General features: G+C 36.8%; 1 protein-coding gene across 5 annotated transcripts in view; it reads right to left on the bottom strand.

Moving 5' to 3' along the window:
- Positions 1–12579: 12579 nt before the first annotated feature.
- The window catches only part of LOC128640291 (extracellular matrix-binding protein ebh), a 125010-nt gene continuing 117593 nt past the window's right edge, over positions 12580–19996 (bottom strand). For 2 of the 5 annotated variants that reach the window (XM_053692775.1, XM_053692774.1), the window contains exons 12-15: positions 19609–19809; positions 16769–16839; positions 16051–16155; positions 12580–13983 (exon numbers count right to left, since the gene is read on the bottom strand). In XM_053692775.1, coding sequence (XP_053548750.1) covers positions 13826–13983; positions 16051–16155; positions 16769–16839; positions 19609–19809 — 535 coding nt within the window. In that variant the 3' untranslated portion in view covers positions 12580–13825. The remainder of the gene's footprint in view (positions 13984–16050; positions 16156–16768; positions 16840–19608; positions 19810–19996) is intronic. The other 3 variants (XR_008399320.1, XR_008399321.1, XR_008399322.1) reach the window with 3 other exon arrangements.

Genomic DNA, 19996 nt, shown 5'->3' with positions numbered 1-19996 from the left:
GTAGAGAAAGCATTTTATTTGTTGGCTTCTTCTTGTGGAAATTTGTAGGTTTGTGTGTGTTTGTCGGCTTTGTACAGAGGGCTCTTAAATGGCTCCAATTGTTACTGGGAGCCCAAATCGTCCAGATGGAGGACTGATGTGTTCTGCTTTAGTCTTCAGTGGAAATCCCCTAACCACACAATACACAGCACTATAGAAATCTACACCATATTAAATAACCACATCAGCCACACCCTGCAGAAAACAAAAATAAGATCACATTTCCCTGTTTGCAAACATTGTTACGCAACATCACCCAAACGGTTACTACAAACATAGTTACTAAGATTGTATTTTTGTTATTTTATATATACTATTCAATACAGGGGAAATGTATTGGATTTTTACACTTAATACCAACTTTCCTTGTGTTTTAAACTCTGAAAATGATTTGATCAATTATTGGGAATAACTGATCCCTTAATATGACCCGAGTCATTGGTGTAAATATTATTCATCCGTTCAATAAATATATAGTTTTACAGTTTTTTAATTTCAATGTATTTACCCTCTGTATTTCTCCCTCACATACACATAATGTTATGGACCTAAGAGATCTCAGATATTGATAATTGAATGATCATGGTTTTTATTGGACTGTTAAACATATAGATACTCCTGGCAAAAATGGTGTTATCAATGGCACTATAAAAGGCAATCTTCCAAAAGGATTATATACAAGTATATCAAATATTGATAACAATATGTTTGTTATTCTATATTGTATATAAGTGTTTGGAAGTGCAGAGTATGAGGATAAGACTCTGATTATAATTTAATGTATACATAATATAATATATATTACAATATCACTTGAACAGAGAGAATCGTTGGTTAATAAGGCATTAAGTGGTTAATTTGATTCTAGTAGATCACTTTAAGAAGGGCCAGGCCCCCCTTTTTTTCCTCTCTCAACCAGTTGGCTAGCATTAGCTCATTTAAATGATGAATTGGTCCTTATGTGAGTCAGCTATCCGTGCAATGCCAAAAAGTTAGGGGTGATCAACTTTGGCATGCCAGAGGTTTTGGAACTACATTTCCCATGATGTTCAGACTCTTAGAGCTGGCAGAGCATCATGGGAAATGTAGTTCCAAAACCTTTGAAGTTGATCACCCCTGGCGTAAACGGTCACAGGTAGGGTTGCCACCTCAGCCATGTTTTCCTGGACACTTATGAGTTACACATGCTGCAGGGTGTGCAGGGAGGAACATGTATTGTGTTTCTGGACAGCACTATTCATGTTCCTCCCTGCACACCCTGCAGCATGTGTAACTTATAAGTGTTCTGTATTTTAAGGGACAGGTGGCAACCCTAGTCACAGGGGTTGCTAGTCCTTTTTATCTACTATGTATCTATTGTGGGAGTCTCCCCTGGACTTTTTAGATGAATAGTGAAGTGTTTAAAGGGACAGTCTACTTTAAAGCTTTTTTTAAAAAAAAGTTAATCCCTTTTATTACCTATTCCCCAGTTTTGCATACACAACACTGTTATATTAATATACTTTTTACCTCTGTAACTACCCTGTATCTAAGCCTCTGCAGACTGCCCCCTTTACCTCAGATCTTTTAACAGCCTTTTGAAAGAAATCAGTTTGAACCTACCTGGGTTTAGCTTTCACCAAAGAATATGAAGAGCACAAAGCAAATTTGATGATAAAACTAAATTGGAAAGTTGTTTAAAATTGCATAACTGTCTTTTTAACATTGTTTACTTTCAGCCAGACTAGCAGTAGTGGTCGCCTCTGGATCAAAGCCAGTGATTGGCTTGAGGCTGTACAGTATTAAGTGACATGTACTTCTTACTAATTGTAGCTCGCCCACCTGCAGAGTTGTATGTATCGGGAGTGAAGCACTTGTCAGTTACAGGATGCCAACATTTCAGCTGATTAGTACTGGGAGTGGTTAAAGGGACACTAAACCCAAAGTTTTTATGTCATGATTCAGATAGAGCATGCAATTTTCTAATTTACTCCTATTATCAATTTTCTTCATTCTCTTGCTATCTTTATTTAAAAAGCAGGAATGTGATGCATAGGAGCCGGCCCATTTTTGGTTGAGAACCTGGGTTATGCTTGCTTATTGGTGCGAAAATGTAAGCCTCCAATAAGCAAGCGCTATCCATGGTGCTGAACCTAAAATGGGCTGGCTGCTAAAATTTACATTCCTGCTTTTAAAATAAAGATTGCAAGAGAACAAAGAAATATTGATAATAGGAGTAAATTAGAAAGTTGCATGCGCTATCTGAATCATGAAAGAAAAAAATTTGTGTTCAGTGTCCCTTTAAGAGGCATAGCATTGCTTGAAACACATAAGATGATTTGTTACCTTGTTTTGCCTCCCAAGAAGAGGTCCAAGTGAGCTGTTACACGCTCTGTCATATGGACATCTTCAACGTTGTAAGTCTCCCTGACATTACTATTGGTGGTGGTGGTTTTGATATGCTTTGACATTGACACATTGGTCTTGATTTTGGATGATGGTTGAATCTAAACAGTAACATAGTAACATAGTAGATGAGGTTGAAAAAAGTCCGACGTCCATTGAGTTCAACCTATACAAATCTAAAATATATACAAAAAGCTCCAGTTAAGCTTAAATAATCCCACTAAAAGGTGACCCATTTAATACTAGCAATCATATCCATGAATTTTGTTTATAGACAGAAATGTATCCAAATAATTTTTAAATGTATCTAGGGTATTGGCATTCACTACCTCCTTTTGGTAATGAGTTCCAAAATTTTATTGCTCTTACAGTGAAAAAACGTTTCCGTTGCAGGAGATTAAGTCTCTTTTCCTCCAACCTTAAATTGTGACCTCTGGTCACAAACAATTTTCTTGGAATAAACAGAGCTTCTGCCATCTCTGTATATATGGGCCTTGAATATATTTATATAAAGTAATCATGTCACCTCTTAAGCGCCTTTTTTCTAAAGAAAACAGACCCAGTTTGGCTAGCCTCTCCTCATAGGTTAAATTCTCCAATCCCCTTATTAGCTTTGTGGCCCTTCTCTGAACTTTTTCTAGTTTTGCAATATATTTTTTGTGATTGGTCCCCAGAACTGCACTCGATACTCAAGGTGAGGTCTTACCAGGGCTTTATATAGTGACAGAATTATGCTTTCCTCCCTTGAGTCAATGCCTCTTTTAATACATGCTAGTATCTTATTAGCCTTTGAAGCTGCTGCCCTGCATTGTGCACCCATCTTTAGCTTGTTATCTATTACTACCCCCAAATCCCTTTCCTCCTGTGTTTGGCTAAGTCTTGTCCCATTTAAATTATACGTTGCCTGCTTATTTTTACTTCCAAAATGTAGAACCTTGCATTTTCCCGTATTAAATCTCATTTTCCATTTACCTGCCCATACTTCTAATTTTTGCAGGTCCCTTTGTAACGAAAGTTCATCTTGCTCTGACCTAATGACCTAACTTAGTATCATCTGCAAAAATAGAGATGTCGCTATTTAATCCTAGCTCCAAGTCATTTATAAAAATATTAAAAAGAATAGGGCCCAGCACTGATCACTGGGGTACTCCACTGATTACCTTTGTCCAATCTGAGTATGATCCATTAACTACTACTCGTTGCTCCCTCTCTTTTATCCAGTTATTTATCCACAAACTAACATTTCATCTATTCCCAGTCCCTTAATTTTGTGCATTAATCTCTCATGTGGCACAGTATCAAACGCCTTTGCAAAATCTAAGTATATCACATCTATATTTTTACTTACTTCCTCATAGAATATAATTAGATTAGTTTGACATGATCTATTTCTCATAAAACCATGCTGATTAGAACTCATAATCTTGTTTACACGAATATGCTCATCAATATAATCCCTTATAATCCCTTCAAATATCTTCCCCACTATTGATGTCAGACTAACTGGTCTATAGCTTCCTGGATCATCCCTACTTCCCTTTTTGAAGAGTGGCACCACATCAGCTTTACGCCAATCCTTGGGTACCATGCCTGAGGATAATGATTCTTGGAAAATTAAGAGTAGAGGTTTGTCTATAACAGTGCTAAGTTCCCTTAACACCCTTGGGTGTATTCCATCTGGGCCTGGAGTTTTATTTACCTTAATATTATCCAATTTGTTCCTGATCTCCTCTATACATAACCCAATTAATGGTATGGGCTGTCATGTTCTATTTTGTTCCAAAGTATCATTCAATGGTTCCTCTCTTGTGTATACTGAAGAAAAAAACTGGTTTAGTATCTCAGCCTTCTCCCTGTCACTGTTAATCATGCTACCCTCCCTGCATTTTATTGTACCTATATTGTCTTTCTTAGATTTTTTGCTATTTATGTACTTAAATTACCTTTTAGGGTTAGATTTAGAATCCTTTGCAATTAATTTTTCAATTTTGGCTAATTTGATTGCTTTTTTGCATGCTTTGTTACATTCCTCTCAGGTTCTCTTGGCAGAGAACCTGTAGTGGATATGTGTCCATGTTTTTAACTTTGGTAAAAAAAAATGTAATCAAGTTTCTGCTATTACAGGGGCCCCCAGAGCCACACAACATTATATTATCTACACTTGGATAATTTTATCAAAGCTTTTCCCTTATAGAGTCGGTCAAGTAAATGTCTCACAAACTGGCCCCCTTAGGAATGAATCAATAAAATGAAGCAGATTATGAAACCTCTAAGGTAACCTCTAAAGAGAAGAATATGCACAGATACTGATCTAAAAATCCAGTACAAAACTTTTTAAAAACTTACTTAGAAGCTCCCAGTTTAGCTCTGTTGAAAAGGTTAGGCTGGGACATCCAGTGTAATGGTCTGAAAAGCAAGAAGAGCAGACACACGCTCCTCCCCTGCGTATGAAAATACCCTTTACACAAAGAGGCTCACAACAGTCTACTTCTAAAACTTTGGGGCTTGGTAAGGAGTCTGAAAATCAGCACAGTGTTATTTAAAAATAAGCAAAACTATACATTGTTGCAAAAAACAAAACAAAAAAAACCCTGTATGGGCTATATAAATGGTTCATCTACAAAACATTTATGCAAATAAAAATCTAGTGTACAATGTCCTTTTAAGTATGAGTCTATGGATTCTTTAGCAATATGGCGTGATACTATCAGGACTATATGAATCAGTGCTGTATGTAATGATGAATACACACACACATATTGTTAGCATGACTAGCGCCATTTTGTTCTTGGACGCCATTTTGTCTTAGGCATCCATCTTGTCTAATGAATCTTTTATTATAGCAGTTATTATGTAGTGAGTAATATGCTGATGTTAATAAGAATTGTATTAGTAATATTGGCCTTGCAAAGGTTCCTGGGAAGACACCTGGAAGTCCATTATCTAGGTAAGAGGCCCAAACGACCTTGCTTTAAGCTGAAATATGCGCACAGATGTATTTTCGCTACTGGTTATAAGAAACACTCCTTCATACTCCTCTTTCTCTCATATATTTTAATAAGCTTCTTTTGTTCATGAAATATGGTATGATATGACGCGGTCATAACGTGTCATCAAGTTAACCCTGTATGCTGTAATTGTTGACTATAAGACATGTTGTGTGTCTTTCAATAAACAGAACAGGTTTAGATCATTGCTGCGTGGTCTGAATTACTGTTCTCTGGACGTCCTTATCAAATAATCTATTCATCTCCAGTTGGTACGGTGTGCCTGAGGCCAGTCCTGAACTGACATGCTCCCCCCCTGAAAACAACACCTTACAGTTTCTGGTGTCGGCTCGTGGGATTCACACTGGGTAAGTAGATGAGTGTTTTTTACTCTACTTTCCCTCTGTGAATCTGAACCTAAATTTAGTTGGTTTTATTTTTGTAATAGGTGTTGGTTATATATGATAAAGGGTTAAGGGATTCCTGCAGTAAAGAAAGAAGCAGGGTTTGTGCGGAGGTTCTTAGTCCTGCCGGCACTTGTGATAATCCATCTAGACAGGTTAATAGTCCTGTGCTAGTTTAAGACAGGTATTGTAGTCCTGTCTGGTGAAGCGCGCAAGATAAAAGTTAGCATGCATTTGACGGGAGGTTATCAGTCTCCCGGGCAAGTTGGCGTTGCTGTGTTGTGATGAGTGAGTCTCATCTGTGTTGAAGTATCCTTATACATGTCCTATAGTAGATTTTTGTTACCTATCACAGGAGTTGAATTTTGATATTTGATGCCGCTTTTTGCTTTCGCTTGCTTGTTTTTTATTGCTATTTGATTGCTGTGCTATAATGTGCTTAGAAAATATGTAGGTTATTGCACTTTTTTTATGTCTACAAAGGGGTTAACAGAAGCAGAGAGATATCCACTCCAGAAAGGGAGGGGGATGATAAAAAAAAACTGTCAGTGAGCACAGCTGTTTAGAAAAAAAACTGTTACAGAAGCTCTGTTGTATGCGTGTTTGCAGTAATAAAAAAGAGGATGTTTTATCCTGTTTGAAATGTGTTTTTCTCAATTTGTGGGGAAAATGGCCATTCCTTGCAAATTCGGACACTTTCAAATACATTTTAAATTTGGTGGAAAGTTAATCTTATTGTATTTTTATATGTATTTAGTATGTTATGAAATATATGTTTTCCTGAGAAGGAAAGAAAAAGGGAGTGAATTTCTGGTATGCAAGATGAGATATGAGCGTGTGTGTATCACTGTAAAAATGACCTTGGTGCATTTTCCTTTCTGTATGGTAATTATTTAAGCTAGTTTCTTAGCTAAGAAATCAGACGTTGTAATGAGGTATTTGAAGTTTGATTGTTATAGCCTTATTTTAAAGTCATAAGCATGTTTTTAAGTATGTGTGTTATTAATAGCAGTTTTTAGTTTTAAGTGATAATTGTTGTATGCAAATAAAAAAAACTGTCCAGCTGTTGCGGCATATAAATATATTGTTTTTGCAAGTGAACTAATTAAGGGATTTGTGAATGTGCGGATGATTGAGTAACCTTTGGTCATGTTCTGGTAAATAAAAAAGATTAACAGGTTGATTCAAGTATGTTGTATTTGCAAGATTTGTGCACTGCGTTAGTGGAAAAGATAAAATAAGGTTATAAGCTGTATATCATTAAAATGTATCTAAAAGTATTTGGGACCGTTTCTGTTGCAAGTAAATTAATATGCAGGTCATGATACAGTAAAGAAGTAGAATTTTTGTGGTAGATAATACAAGTTTCCTAAATCATGGCTCGGGTATACGTATGTAATTTACGTGATAAATGGTTAGTCCTTAAAGGGACAGTACACTGTAACATAGTTTTGATATTAAGGTATTTTCAATGGCTTGTTATACAAGCTGAATAGTATAAAATATAGGAGAAGTTGCATTTGCAAGTTTATTTGTGTATATGAAGTAAATTGCAATGGGTTGAATTTCAGATAAGTATATCTTATTGTGTTCCTTATCTTATATTTGTCTGTAAAACCGGAGCTCAGGGTTTAGACAGAGCAATAGAAAATTGTCATTTTATTATTTAAAGGACCAGTTCACTCATGTGAAAGGAGTATATGAGCAGCAATAGCACTGTATTAGCAGTTGGCAAAATATATTTTTGAGACCTTTCCTTGTATTATTCTTTTTAAATCTGCTGTTTAGATAGCAGACATTTACGCAGTGTAACTTAATTCTCTCTGTAATGCAAACTGAACTGATAAATTGCCTACAATCTTGGTGTTGCGATCTGTGAGACTAACGGAAAAGGGAAAAAAAAGGAGAGAAAATATTTAAAGGGATACAGGCAAACTGATATAAAATCTGAGATTTTAAAGAAATATTTAGAGAGAGAGGAAATGAGGTTTACTGTAAGCCTAACACTAGTATATTTAACAGTGTCAGCAGTTTCAATTAAAGATATTTTTTAATTTAGGTAAAATGTCCCTTTAACTAGCCTGCACCCCACTGTGAGTTTGTTTTTTATGCTGGCTGTTTTGCTTAGGCTATTTAATGAACGTCAGTATACATTTTTTATTATAAGTAAGGCCAATGGATCATTGGGAACCATTTAAAGGGGAAATTTTTGTGGATAAACTATCCTTTTTAATCTATTTGTGTAAATTATTATTATTATTCTTTAGTAGAAAGCTTATTTTTTGTTATATGCAATTGTTATATTTAGCTAGAGAGTTGCAAATTGGTGAATATCAAATTATAAAACAAAGGTAAATCAAATAATTGTGTGTTTATTAAAATTTTGGTTATGTAAAAGTATAGATTGGATTCCAGAGCTTTTCACAAATTATTTGTGCCATGCCTGATTTATTTAACAGTGGATTTGCATGGTGCATGCAGGCAGGGGCTATATAGAATAGTGGCTGTACCATTATTATCTGATCTTTCCCAAAATAGGGTACTTAGGTGTTTGTGTGTTCCTTTGTAAATTTATGGTTCGGGATTTTATTTGTAAATATGCAACTGGACTTTATTGATCATCTGCAGTGATTGCCTTATTAGTATGATCTCATAGTATTGTGCATGGTAGAATTTGCAGAACCAGGGTATAGATGGTTCTTATATAGGATTTTAATTATTTGTAGTGTTTTGCAAGTGCTGTGTTTCAGTGAATGTAAGTATATGTGTTGAATTTCAGGTTAATTGTGGTTGTTTAAGTTTGTGTCGGCTGTTAATGTTTTGTGGAATGGACAAGTGGTTTTAAATGTTTTCTAAGAGATTGCTATGTTTTTCTCTTTCGTGACTGCGTGTGGAAGCGTGCTGTATGAATGGCATATTGAATAGTGAGGGGTATTTGATTTTGCTTGCTATTGAGAATAGTATTCTGCATGCATGAGTGGAGTGGATGATTTGTCTTTTAGTTTCGTGTTGTGTTTGCATGCCACATGGGATGTTTCACGCAAACAAAGGGGGAAGTATTGCAGAGTATCTTTATGTGATTTGGGTGATTATTATTTTAAGTAAGAAAGTGAACCTAAAATGTTTTTTATTTTTCTATTTTGTTCTTAACACAATATTTGTATTTACAGGATGAGATTATGAAGCTGTATCCTGAGATTAAAGACACTAACTGAATTATTTTTGAGTTTTCCATATTTAGGTAAAATCTGTACAGATAAAATTCCATAAGTGCACTCTTCAAAAGATTGAATGCAAGTAAACCTTTTAAAGAGAAAGAAAAATGAAGATGAAAGACCTTTTGTCAAGCTTGTTTTAACCACCATACTGCAGTAAAAGTTGCTGAACTATCTTTGGATCCATTCTTTGCTTTGCATGCTGGTACCAGCCCCAGAACTGGACTCTGGGTAATCCATGACTGTTTCCTCTGAAGTGTGTCGTCAGAACATAAAGACTATCCATCTCTGGACTGTGCCTTGCCGGTTGATATTGAGGACCTGTTATGCTGTTACAGAGTCAACCAATTAAATTAGGGGAGTATTGTTTTAACTTGTTTACTCATATTGCTTGTTTTGTATGCTCTTGTATTTGTGTTATTTTTGTTGATCATATTAGTTATAAGAAGTCATATAGATTTTTGTCCACAGAAAAATATGCCTTATTGGTATTAGTGCACATTGTGGTTTATGTACTTAACAAAATAACCCTTTAGATAAGCGTAACTCTAAACCTTGCAGTATTGTAACCTATTGAATGGCCCACTGAGTATAAAAAATATTTTTGCACCTTTTATAGTTTAAAGAAAATGCTGCAATATATCAGAATATTTTAGACCCTTCACCCTATGGAACGCAATGAGGACATGTCTCAGCTAGAAATTTATATTAAGTATACAGAGAAGTATTTGTTTAGGGAGTAGCATAATTATAGTTACAGTATATTGATGGTATATTTTCTACCTACCATTGCTCTTATTGGAGCTGTGTTATGAAAGCAAATGTATTTTGTTTCCCTTTTATTAATTGGTATGGTATCTGCAATTTGAATTTTGTAATTCCAGATGTTTGTCAATTAACGGAATTATTTTACCACAAAGCTGTATTGACCTTTAAACGATTTTGTAGCTTTAAATGATGTTATGATTGTATTCTTTCCTCATACAGGAGTGAGAGAATGTAGGTTGCATAAAATAATTAGTAAACTAGCAGTGTTTATATCAGATGAGATTGTTGACTATTAGGATCATAGTTGGAGAATTATAAACATTACAGATAGTAGCTGTGCAGAATAAAGCAACACTAGGTTCTTTTATTTTTAGTAGTTCCAAGTGACAGTGTACAGAAATTCATTTTAGAGAAAATATTTTTATTAACTGTTTTATTTTTTCATTTTTGTTACAGGGCAGACCTTAGCATAAGTTTTAGCATAGCCATTCAACCTCTTGATGGAGTCTAGCAGTTTTCACTTGCTTAGTATAGAGAAGCTGTGAATTATTCTCTGTAAAAGTATCAATGTATTTAGTTTGTATTATATATCAACAATGGTTTCTTGGTTTTAAATGACATAGGATGAGTTAAGCTAAAGGAATTGTGATGCTTAAAAGAGATGAAAGAAGTTTTATTTGGACATAATTGTGATTGTATCGGGGTGTGTACTCATCTTGTGCTTTGTTTTTTTCTTAGACTCCTGACTCGAGTGTCTGCTTGCTATGGGGATCCACTGGCTACCTTGTCTACCCCATGAACAAACTATCAGACTTCCAGCATCTACCTGCGGAAGAACACTGGATAAGCACCCCTACTGCAAATGAACTGTATTAAAGCAAAGTGTCTGAGGAAGGTGGAGCGCTCTAAGAGGAAAAAGACTGTTCTTAAAGTGATCAGAGGCCACCTAGAGACATTTGTGCTGTTCCCATGTCATGCTTCACTGTGGAGAGTGTACAGAGCAAAGAACTGTTGGACATATTGGGGGTGCTAACAATGCAGGTGGAGAAATAAAAGATGCAGCGTTGGTTGGGTCTTTGTGCAGATAGACCGGTAGTTTGAGGATGCTGGGAGGTAGATGGAGAGTATTGGAGGGGCCGCACCTATGTGCAGTGACAAATTGTGCCCTATTAGCCTATAAAATTATACCACGACATGTGACTATCTTTTCTCTATAGTATTCTCACATAGATTCACGTTACCGTAGTATTAGACTTATATTGTTTTAAAAGGCTTTCCCCATTTTCTGTACTTTTCTATTTTTGTGTTCTGTTAGAATAAAAGGGTGGTATGTTAGGAATTGTTAGCATGACTAGCGCCATCTTGTTCTTGGCCGCCATTTTGTCTTAGGCATCCATCTTGTCTAATTAATCTTTTATTATAGCAGTTATTATGTAGTGAGAAATATGCTGATGTTAGTAAGAATTGTATTAGTAATATTGGCCTTGCAAAGGTTCCTGGCAAGATGCCTGGAAGTCCGTTATCTAGGTAAGAGGCCCAAATGACCTTGCTTTAAGCTGAAATATGCACACAGATATATTTTCGCTACTGTTATAAAAAACACTCCTTCATACTGCTCTTTCTCTCATATATTTTAACAAGCTTCTTTTGTTCATGAAATATGGTATGATATGATGCGGTCCTCACGTTAACCTTGTATGCTGTAATTGTTGACTATAAGACATGTTGTGTGTCTTTCAATAAACAGAACAGGTTTCGATCATTGCTGCGTGGTCTGAATTACTGTTCTCTGGACGTCCTTATCAAATAATCTATTCGTCTCCAGTTGGTACGGTGTGCCTCAGACACCCATTGGTCACAACATCCTTTATAAGGGTGCATAATCCCTAAACAAATCAGTCTTGATAAAGGCCTAGAGCAAGGCCGAAACGCGTCGACTGATATTGGTAAGCTGCATTTCATTTAGATAATACTTATTTGAAGGTATCTGCACCATATTTGTTTTTGTTTTTTAGGTGGACATCATCATTGTTTTGGTTTGAACATTTGGTTCACTCCCGGTGGGCCCAGCATTTTCTCCATCTTCACTACATCACAATTATTTTGGACACTTTCAACCACTATTTGATCCCACAGGATCTGGGTGACTATAGTTTGACTTATATATTTTTTACATCACTTATTTTTGCATTCACAATTTTTGGATTTTCATCATTTTTTTTTCATCTTTTTTTCACTATTTTTCACATCGTGTGTAGGATTAATTGACATTTATTTGGAATCGATTGACGTATATTTCTACATTTTTATTTCTACACTTTTTTCTATGGCACTTCATATTTAGGAGGCTATTTTTTGTACTTACCATTGGTTTTACTTTGAACATCTGTTTTTACTCCGAACATTTGTTTTATTCATTTGTATTTTACTGTTATTTTATTGTAATTTTATTGTAATTTGATTGTAATCTTTCATGGATCCATGTATTGTATGAATTGTATGTATTAAGTTATTAAGTTTTTATATGTATAGGCAATAAATTAGGTTTTATTGCACATACTGCTACACCTATTTCCTTTGCCTCCGGTGGGTAGGCGCTTGGGGGTCCCTGTTCGTTTAGCTGATTTCTATTGGTGGTTACTAGGTATCACCCCCCTCAAGCCTATAGGGAACTGAGTAGGCGCTTGTCCACATTCCATAACCCGTGACCATTTATTTTATGAACTGTATTTTTCATTGTTTCAAAATTATCTTAGCAGCAGTCATTTTCAAGAAACCCAATTATCTATAATATCTATTTTATTAAAAATATAAATACAACTCTGTTTATCTGGGCCAGAAAAAAAAAATATAAATTGAGATGATTATAAGGCATAGCAGCAAATGTACAGTGTGATAATACATGGTCTTAAATAAACCCTCAAGTTGTAGCCGTTTAGTGCAGAACCAACTGTAAGTGTGGCAGCAAAGGGTCAGCAACAGATTGGGTCAGAACAAAAGCTAGCCATATATTCTTAAGAGGAGATGGTCAGTCATATTGTCAAGTAACAGAACTGGTAACCTTGGTTATGCATCACAGAATTATCTAGCAGCAGAAAGATATGCAGGTATATCATTAATCAGCAGATTAGTCAGGCACACATATATCAACCGAGTGCACAGGCACACCTTCTATAGCAACAGAGTGGTCGGGCACACCTTCTATAGCAACAGAGTGGTCGGGCACACCTTCTATAGAAACAGAATGGTCGGGCTGGTCGGGCACACCTTCTATAGGAACAGAGTGGTCAGGCACACCTTCTATAGGAACAGAGTGGTCAGGCACACCTTCTATAGCAACAGAGTGGTCAGGCACACCTTCTATAGCAACAGAGTGGTCAGGCACACCTTCTATAGCAACAGAGTGGTCAGGCACACCTTCTATAGCAACAGAGTGGTCAGGCACACCTTCTATAGCAACAGAGTGGTCAGGCACACCTTCTATAGCAACAGAGTGGTCAGGCACACCTTCTATAGCAACAGAGTGGTCAGGCACACCTTCTATAGCAACAGAGTGGTCAGGCACACCTATAGCAACAGAGTGGTCAGGCACACCTTCTTCTATAGCAACAGAGTGGTCAGGCACACCTTCTTCTATAGCAACAGAGTGGTCAGGCACACCTTCTTCTATAGCAACAGAGTGGTCAGGCACACCTTCTTCTATAGCAACAGAGTGGTCAGGCACACCTTCTTCTATAGCAACAGAGTGGTCAGGCACACCTTCTTCTATAGCAACAGAGTGGTCAGGCACACCTTCTATAGCAACAGAGTGGTCAGGCACACCTTCTATAGCAACAGAATGCATAGGCACACCTTCTATAGCAACAGAATGCATAGGCACACCTTCTATAGCAACAGAATGCATAGGCACACCTTCTACAGCAACAGAATGGTTGGGCAGACATGGTCAAGCAGCTGCCACCTATGATCGAGCAAGAGAATGTTATAAGCAGAGATGTACATTGTTCTATACAACGTTGGTTCCTTGTTACTTGGCACCAGATGGATGAAGTTTGGCCCGAAGTGTACGTAACCTCTGCTCTTCTTCTAGGTTTCGTAGACAGGCATTTCGGCTAATGGCCTGCACATGAACCTGTGGGAACCACCCAGACTGCAAGTCCGACAGACGCATACCATGCATCCACCCTGGGATATCAAATATGAAACTATTAGACACCAGTAACAGATAACAGTCAACATCCAATAAAATCTGAACTTCAGAATGAACAGTAAACTATATAGAAAATAAACCACACAATTACTGAGCTGTAACCCAGATTAGGCAAATCAGGCAGCTCCCTAGGGGCACCTATACTCTCTGATGCACCGGTCTAGTTGGTAAAATGATAAAGCAGATGAGGTCACAATTATTTGTTATACTAAATCTGATACCGCTACTAAATATTTTATAGAGTGAAAACACATTGGGTCTTCATACCCAGCAGGTTGTAGGAAAATGTTTCCTCTTTGTGTACAAATGCTGCCTTCCTTACTGCAAAACTGCACAATATTCATGAAAAGAATTACACTATAGAGCTCAAAAGTCTTTTATAACTTTTAAAGGGACAGTCTACTCCAAAAATGTTATTGTTTAAAAAGAGAGACAATCCCTTTATTACCCATTACCCAGTTCTGCACAACCAACACAGTTATAGTAATATACTTTTTTCCCCTGTGATTACCTTGTATCTAAGACTCTGCTGACTGCCCCTTATCTCAGTTATATTAATATACTTTTTTCCCCTGTGATTACCTTGTATCTAAGACTCTGCTGACTGCCCCTTATCTCAGTTATATTAATATACTTTTTACCCCTGTGATTACCTTGTATCTAAGCCTATGCTGACTTCTCCCTTATTTCAGTTATATTAATATACTTTTTACCTCTGTGATTACCTTGTATCTAAGCCTCTGCAGACTGCCCCCTTATCTCAGTTATATTATTATACTGTTTACCTCTGTGATTACCTTGTATCTAAGCCTCTGCAGACTGCTCCTTATCTCAGTTATATTAATATACTTTTTACATCTGTGATTACCTTGTATCTAAGCCTCTGCAGACTGCTCCTTATCTCAGTTATATTAATATACTTTTTACCCCTGTGATTACCTTGTATCTAAGCCTATGCTGACTGCCCCCTTATCTCAGTTATATTAATATACTTTTTACCCCTGTGATTACCTTGTATCTAAGCATCTGCTGACTGCCCCTTATCCCAGTTATATTAATATACTTTTTACCCCTGTGATTACCTTGTATCTAAGCCTATGCTGACTGCCCCTTATCTCAGTTATATTAATATACTTTTTACCCCTGTGATTACCTTGTATCTAAGACTCTGCTGACTGCCCCCTTATCTCGGTTCTATTTACAGACTTTCATTTTAGCCAATTAGTACAGACTTATGAATATCTCCAAGGAAGTTAGCGCAATGTTATCTATTTGGCACACATGAATGAGCAGTGGCTTGCTGTGAAAAATCATACAAATTCCCTGAGATAAAGGCTGACTGCAGCAGCTTAGAAACAGGCAGAAATTTAGATGTTTAAAGGTTATAAAGTATATTAATATAACAATGGTTATGCAAAGCTGGGGAAAGGCATTACCTATCTAAACAATAACAGTAGTGGCGCAGTCTGTCCCTTTAATCTGCATCAGTATTACAGTGGTCAAAAAGGAAACCTTGCAGAGGCTTGTATGATGTGTAAACATTAGCAAACTGAATGCTACATGAACAGGACAATAGCTCCCTCTTGTGGTTACACTCTTGAAAGACAGTCTACAACTGGGAAGACAATTTTACATTATATAATAATCTACACAAGGTGCTAGTTTACAACTTTCCAATTTACTCCCATTATCTATTTTGCTTTCTTTTCTTGGTATCCTTTGTTTAAAGGCATATCTAGGTAGACTTGGCGCAGCAATGAACAACTGGGAGTTAGTTTCTGATTGGTGACATTTAACCCTCTTGTAATTGGCTCACCTGTGTGCTCAGCTAGCAACGTGGCTCCTTCAACAAAGGATACCAAGAGAATAAATCAAATTTGATAATAGAAGTAAATTGGAAAGTTGTTTGAAATTGAATGTTCATTCTAAAGCATGAAAGAAACCTTTTGGGTTTTATGTCCCTTTAACTCTTCAGATGCTGATAGCCAGGGGTTAATAGAACTTGTTCCCCCAGAGGTTTGTAGAGTCTCTTGCACACCTACCATCCTCACTTTTCTGCGTCACCATCACAATGTCAGCTTTGTCTAGTGACAGCTCATCGTTTTCACGTGATTTATAAGACTTCAAGCACTGCACCTGGCGTAGGTCTGAAAGACGAGCAAAGTTAGACACCATCGTTATCACACTGGAAGCTTCTAGAGCGGCAAAATCATCAGGACTACTTAAAGGGATATAAAACCCAAATTTCATTTAATGATTCATATAGAGCAGCAACTTTCTAATTTACTCCTATTCTCAAAATTTGTTCCTTTGTTCTTTTGGTATCTTTATTTGAAAAAGCAGGAACGTAAGCTAAATGTAGCCACCAATCAATCTCTACCCAGGTGCTGAACAAAAAATGGGCTGGCTCCTAAGCTTACATTCCTGCTTTTCAAATAAATATACCAAGAGAAAGATGAAAATTTGATAATAGGAGTAAATTAGAAAGTTGCTTAAAATTGCTGCTCTATATGAACCATGATAGATTTGTTTGGGGGGTTTAGCGTCCCTTTAATCGGTGCTTAAACTTAGATGATTATTATTTTTGTAATAAATACAGTTTTGGGCTTCACCTCTGTTATTTTTCACCAAATAAAACAATTATGCAACTAATAAAATGGTCTGAATGAAAGTGTGCGGCACCTCTCTGTCCGCCAGAGGTGCATGTGATTTTGTTCTACGTGCACAATCTGTATACAAATAAGTCAGATAGCTACTTACCATGATACTTCTGTAAGTCTGTCTCCTTCACTGGAGTTGAAAGAGCCAAGATCCAACGCAGTTTCTGACTCCTGAGAGAGGAATACACACAGTTTATAGCTGTGCACGTGCACTGTAAGATAGAGCAGTATGAGCTGATGACCCTTTCTGTGTTCTGGAAACCTTTTTCCTTGGCAAGTGCTGTTTGTTCATGATGCACCTAGATGTCCTCATCTCATTGGTGACATGTTTTTAGGGCCCTGCCAAATGCGAGTGCAGGTGACCTGGACTACTGAGTCATTTATACACTAAATTAATTTAATTCTTGTCATATTAATGTTGCTAATCATAAAACTGGCTAAAGGGACGTTTACTCAAAATCTGAGCCTATATAGTGTTTACTGTCCCTTTAAATTCATGTGTTTAAAACATTGTAAGCTTTTTTCTATTGTTTTGTTTATAAAAATAAAATATCAGTCAGCAAAGTAAATCTCCTAGTATGTAAAAGAGCATCCAAAGACACAGCCATATGCTGCATGCGCACACACTCGCTCCCTGCACGTGTTTGTCAGGAAACCAAAGAGGTGCAAGCACGTGCATGCTACCTATGGCCTTGTGTTTAGTTGTGTTTGCTACTAAGTAAGCTTTGCTATCTTACTGTTAATTCTGTATTATACCAAACCCTCATATGATTACTGTGATAGAATAACAAAAGGTTGTATATCACTTGTATTAGCGCTAACACAATCAACACTTAAAGGGATAGGAAGTCAAAAAGAAACGTGCATGATTCAGATAGAGCCGGTCATTTTAAGACAATTTTAAATTCACTTCTATTTTCAAATGTGCTTAGTTCTCTTGGTATCCCTTGTTGGAAAAAAATACCCACATATCCTACACTAGTGGGAGCTAGAGCGATATCAGGTTTTCTAGGCCATTTGTGCGCAAGTTACATTCTGCTCGTATTACAAGTTAAAAACAAATGCAAACGTGTGAGCACAATTACGATTTACGCTAGAATGATTACCTCCAGAGCTCTGCAAAATATTAGTATGAAATATGCAATATTATCTTCTTATGTTGCACTTTTAAATAACTGCGTTCGTGTTTACTATTTTTTTTTCTACTTTTGAAGTCTATGAATAAAGGCAATTTTGAGTTTGCGACTTCTCAAAGTCTATCAGTTACCGTGACTTTGTGAACGCAAACTTTACTTTCAACTTATAATACAAGCGTGAATCTCAGAGCACAAAAAATGACTTCTAGTGGCTTGAACGCAAGAGTAAACTACCGCTCCACTCGTTATCTAGCCCTAAATGTGTTCATCTAGTTGGCAGTAGTGCAACGCAGTTCCTTCAGCAAAGGATAACAAGAAAATGAAGCAAATTTGATAACAGACGTAAATTGAAAGTTGTTTAAATTTTTTATGTTCTACCCAACTCATGAAAGGAAATTTTGAGTTTCCTGTCCCTTTACTCATTTCTATTTGTTATTTTTTTTTAAAAGACAAACTTACTTTATACCAAGAGCTTTAACCTTTTAAGGATGCTGCCAAACTAACCTCAGCAAGGGTCAGCATGATGTAGCCATCATAAAAAGACCCATTACTTAAAGGGATAGTAAAGTCCAAATTAAACTTTCATGATTCAGAGGGCATGCCATTTTAAACAACTTTCTAATTTACTTTGATCATCAAATTTGCTTTGTTCTCTTGTTATTCTTAGTTGAAGGCTAATACTAGGTAGGCTCATATGCTAATTTCTAAGCCCCTGAAGGCCGCCTCTAATTTGAATGCATTTGGCCGTTTTTCACAGCCAGAGGGCGTTAGTTCATGTGTGTCATATAGATAGCATTGTGCTCATGCACGTGGAGTCAGCACTTATTGCCTGAAATGCAAGTCTGTCAAAAGAACTGCGATAAGGGGGCAGTCAGCAAAAACTTAGATAGAAGGTAATTACAGAGGTAAAAAGTACATTAGTATAACAATGCAAAACTGGGGAGTAAAGGAATTATCTATCCTTTTAAACAATAACATTTTTGGTGTTTACTATCCCTTTAAAGGAAGCATTTTGCATCTGCAGGAGCGCAAGAAGTTACGTTCTAAACTTACTAGGAAGCGAGACACAGTATCTCTCCTTTAAAGGGACATAAAACTTCACTCCTGAAGAGGAGACGGCTACACACACATGTTATTTTTTTTATTAGCTTATTAATTCTTGATCACATTTGTTGTAGGCAAGTAATGGGGCAATCAGAAAATGCTATATAACACATTAGAACATTTCCTTTATATCCCTTTAATACTACAGACCTATGTGGTTCCAGTGTAGATCTAAAAATATACAAACATTTCTGCTGTAATAACTTTATGGCAGTGCTATTTACAGATTTGCATTTTAGCCAATCAGTGCTGACTCATTTGTAACTCCACAGGAGTGAGCACAGTATTCTCTATATGACACACGTGAACTACCACTGTCTAGCAATGAAAAGCTAATAAAATGCACTTAGACAGAGGCAGGCTGCGGGGTTTAGAAACAGGCAGAGGTATAGAGGTTTAAATGTTATAAAGTATATTAATATAACAATGTTGTCTGTGTAAAGCTGGGGAATGGGTAGTAAAGGGGTTGTCTATCTTTTTAAACAATAACAATTTGTTGTAAGCTATCCCTTTAATGTTGTTGTGGTGTTTTTAATTATATTGCGGACCCTAGGCAGGTAAATTAGTATCACAGAATAGGTATTGTGCTGGCGCCTGGCTCACACTTGATAGCAAAATTCTATAATGATGCACCACTTGTTTGTTTCAAAATATCTCCGTATAATAAACAGGGCACAGGGACTAAGCTTTAAATACTCACTGTGTCTCTGTACGGAAGATGTACTCTGTCTCTCGTCCATCCTGAGCATTCTCTCTTCCACCTGTCTCACGTGCTCCTGCAGCGCCGTCTTTTAGGAATACGCGAAAATTGTTTTTCTGTGGGCCGTGTATCTTCAACTCGCACCTCTCCACCCGGACATCAGATGAGCGCGCGTAGTCAAACACCACAAAACGACCACCCCTGAGTAGGTCACAGAGTGATTTAGTCAGACTGTGTGTTTTAAATATTACCGATTATAACTCCTCTGGGATAAAATATTTTCTAGAAACAGAAAGCAGACACATTTAGAAAGTGAAAATACATCTGAGGAAGACGCCCCACCCCCTACAACTGCTCCAGGTTGTAATCTCCAGAAACCCAACTCTAA

The sequence above is a fragment of the Bombina bombina genome, chromosome 9 (assembly GCF_027579735.1).
Source record: "Bombina bombina isolate aBomBom1 chromosome 9, aBomBom1.pri, whole genome shotgun sequence".
Classification (NCBI taxonomy): domain Eukaryota; kingdom Metazoa; phylum Chordata; class Amphibia; order Anura; family Bombinatoridae; genus Bombina; species Bombina bombina.
Note: the sequence above shows the minus strand (reverse complement) of the source record. Positions and strands in the feature narration are given on the sequence as shown.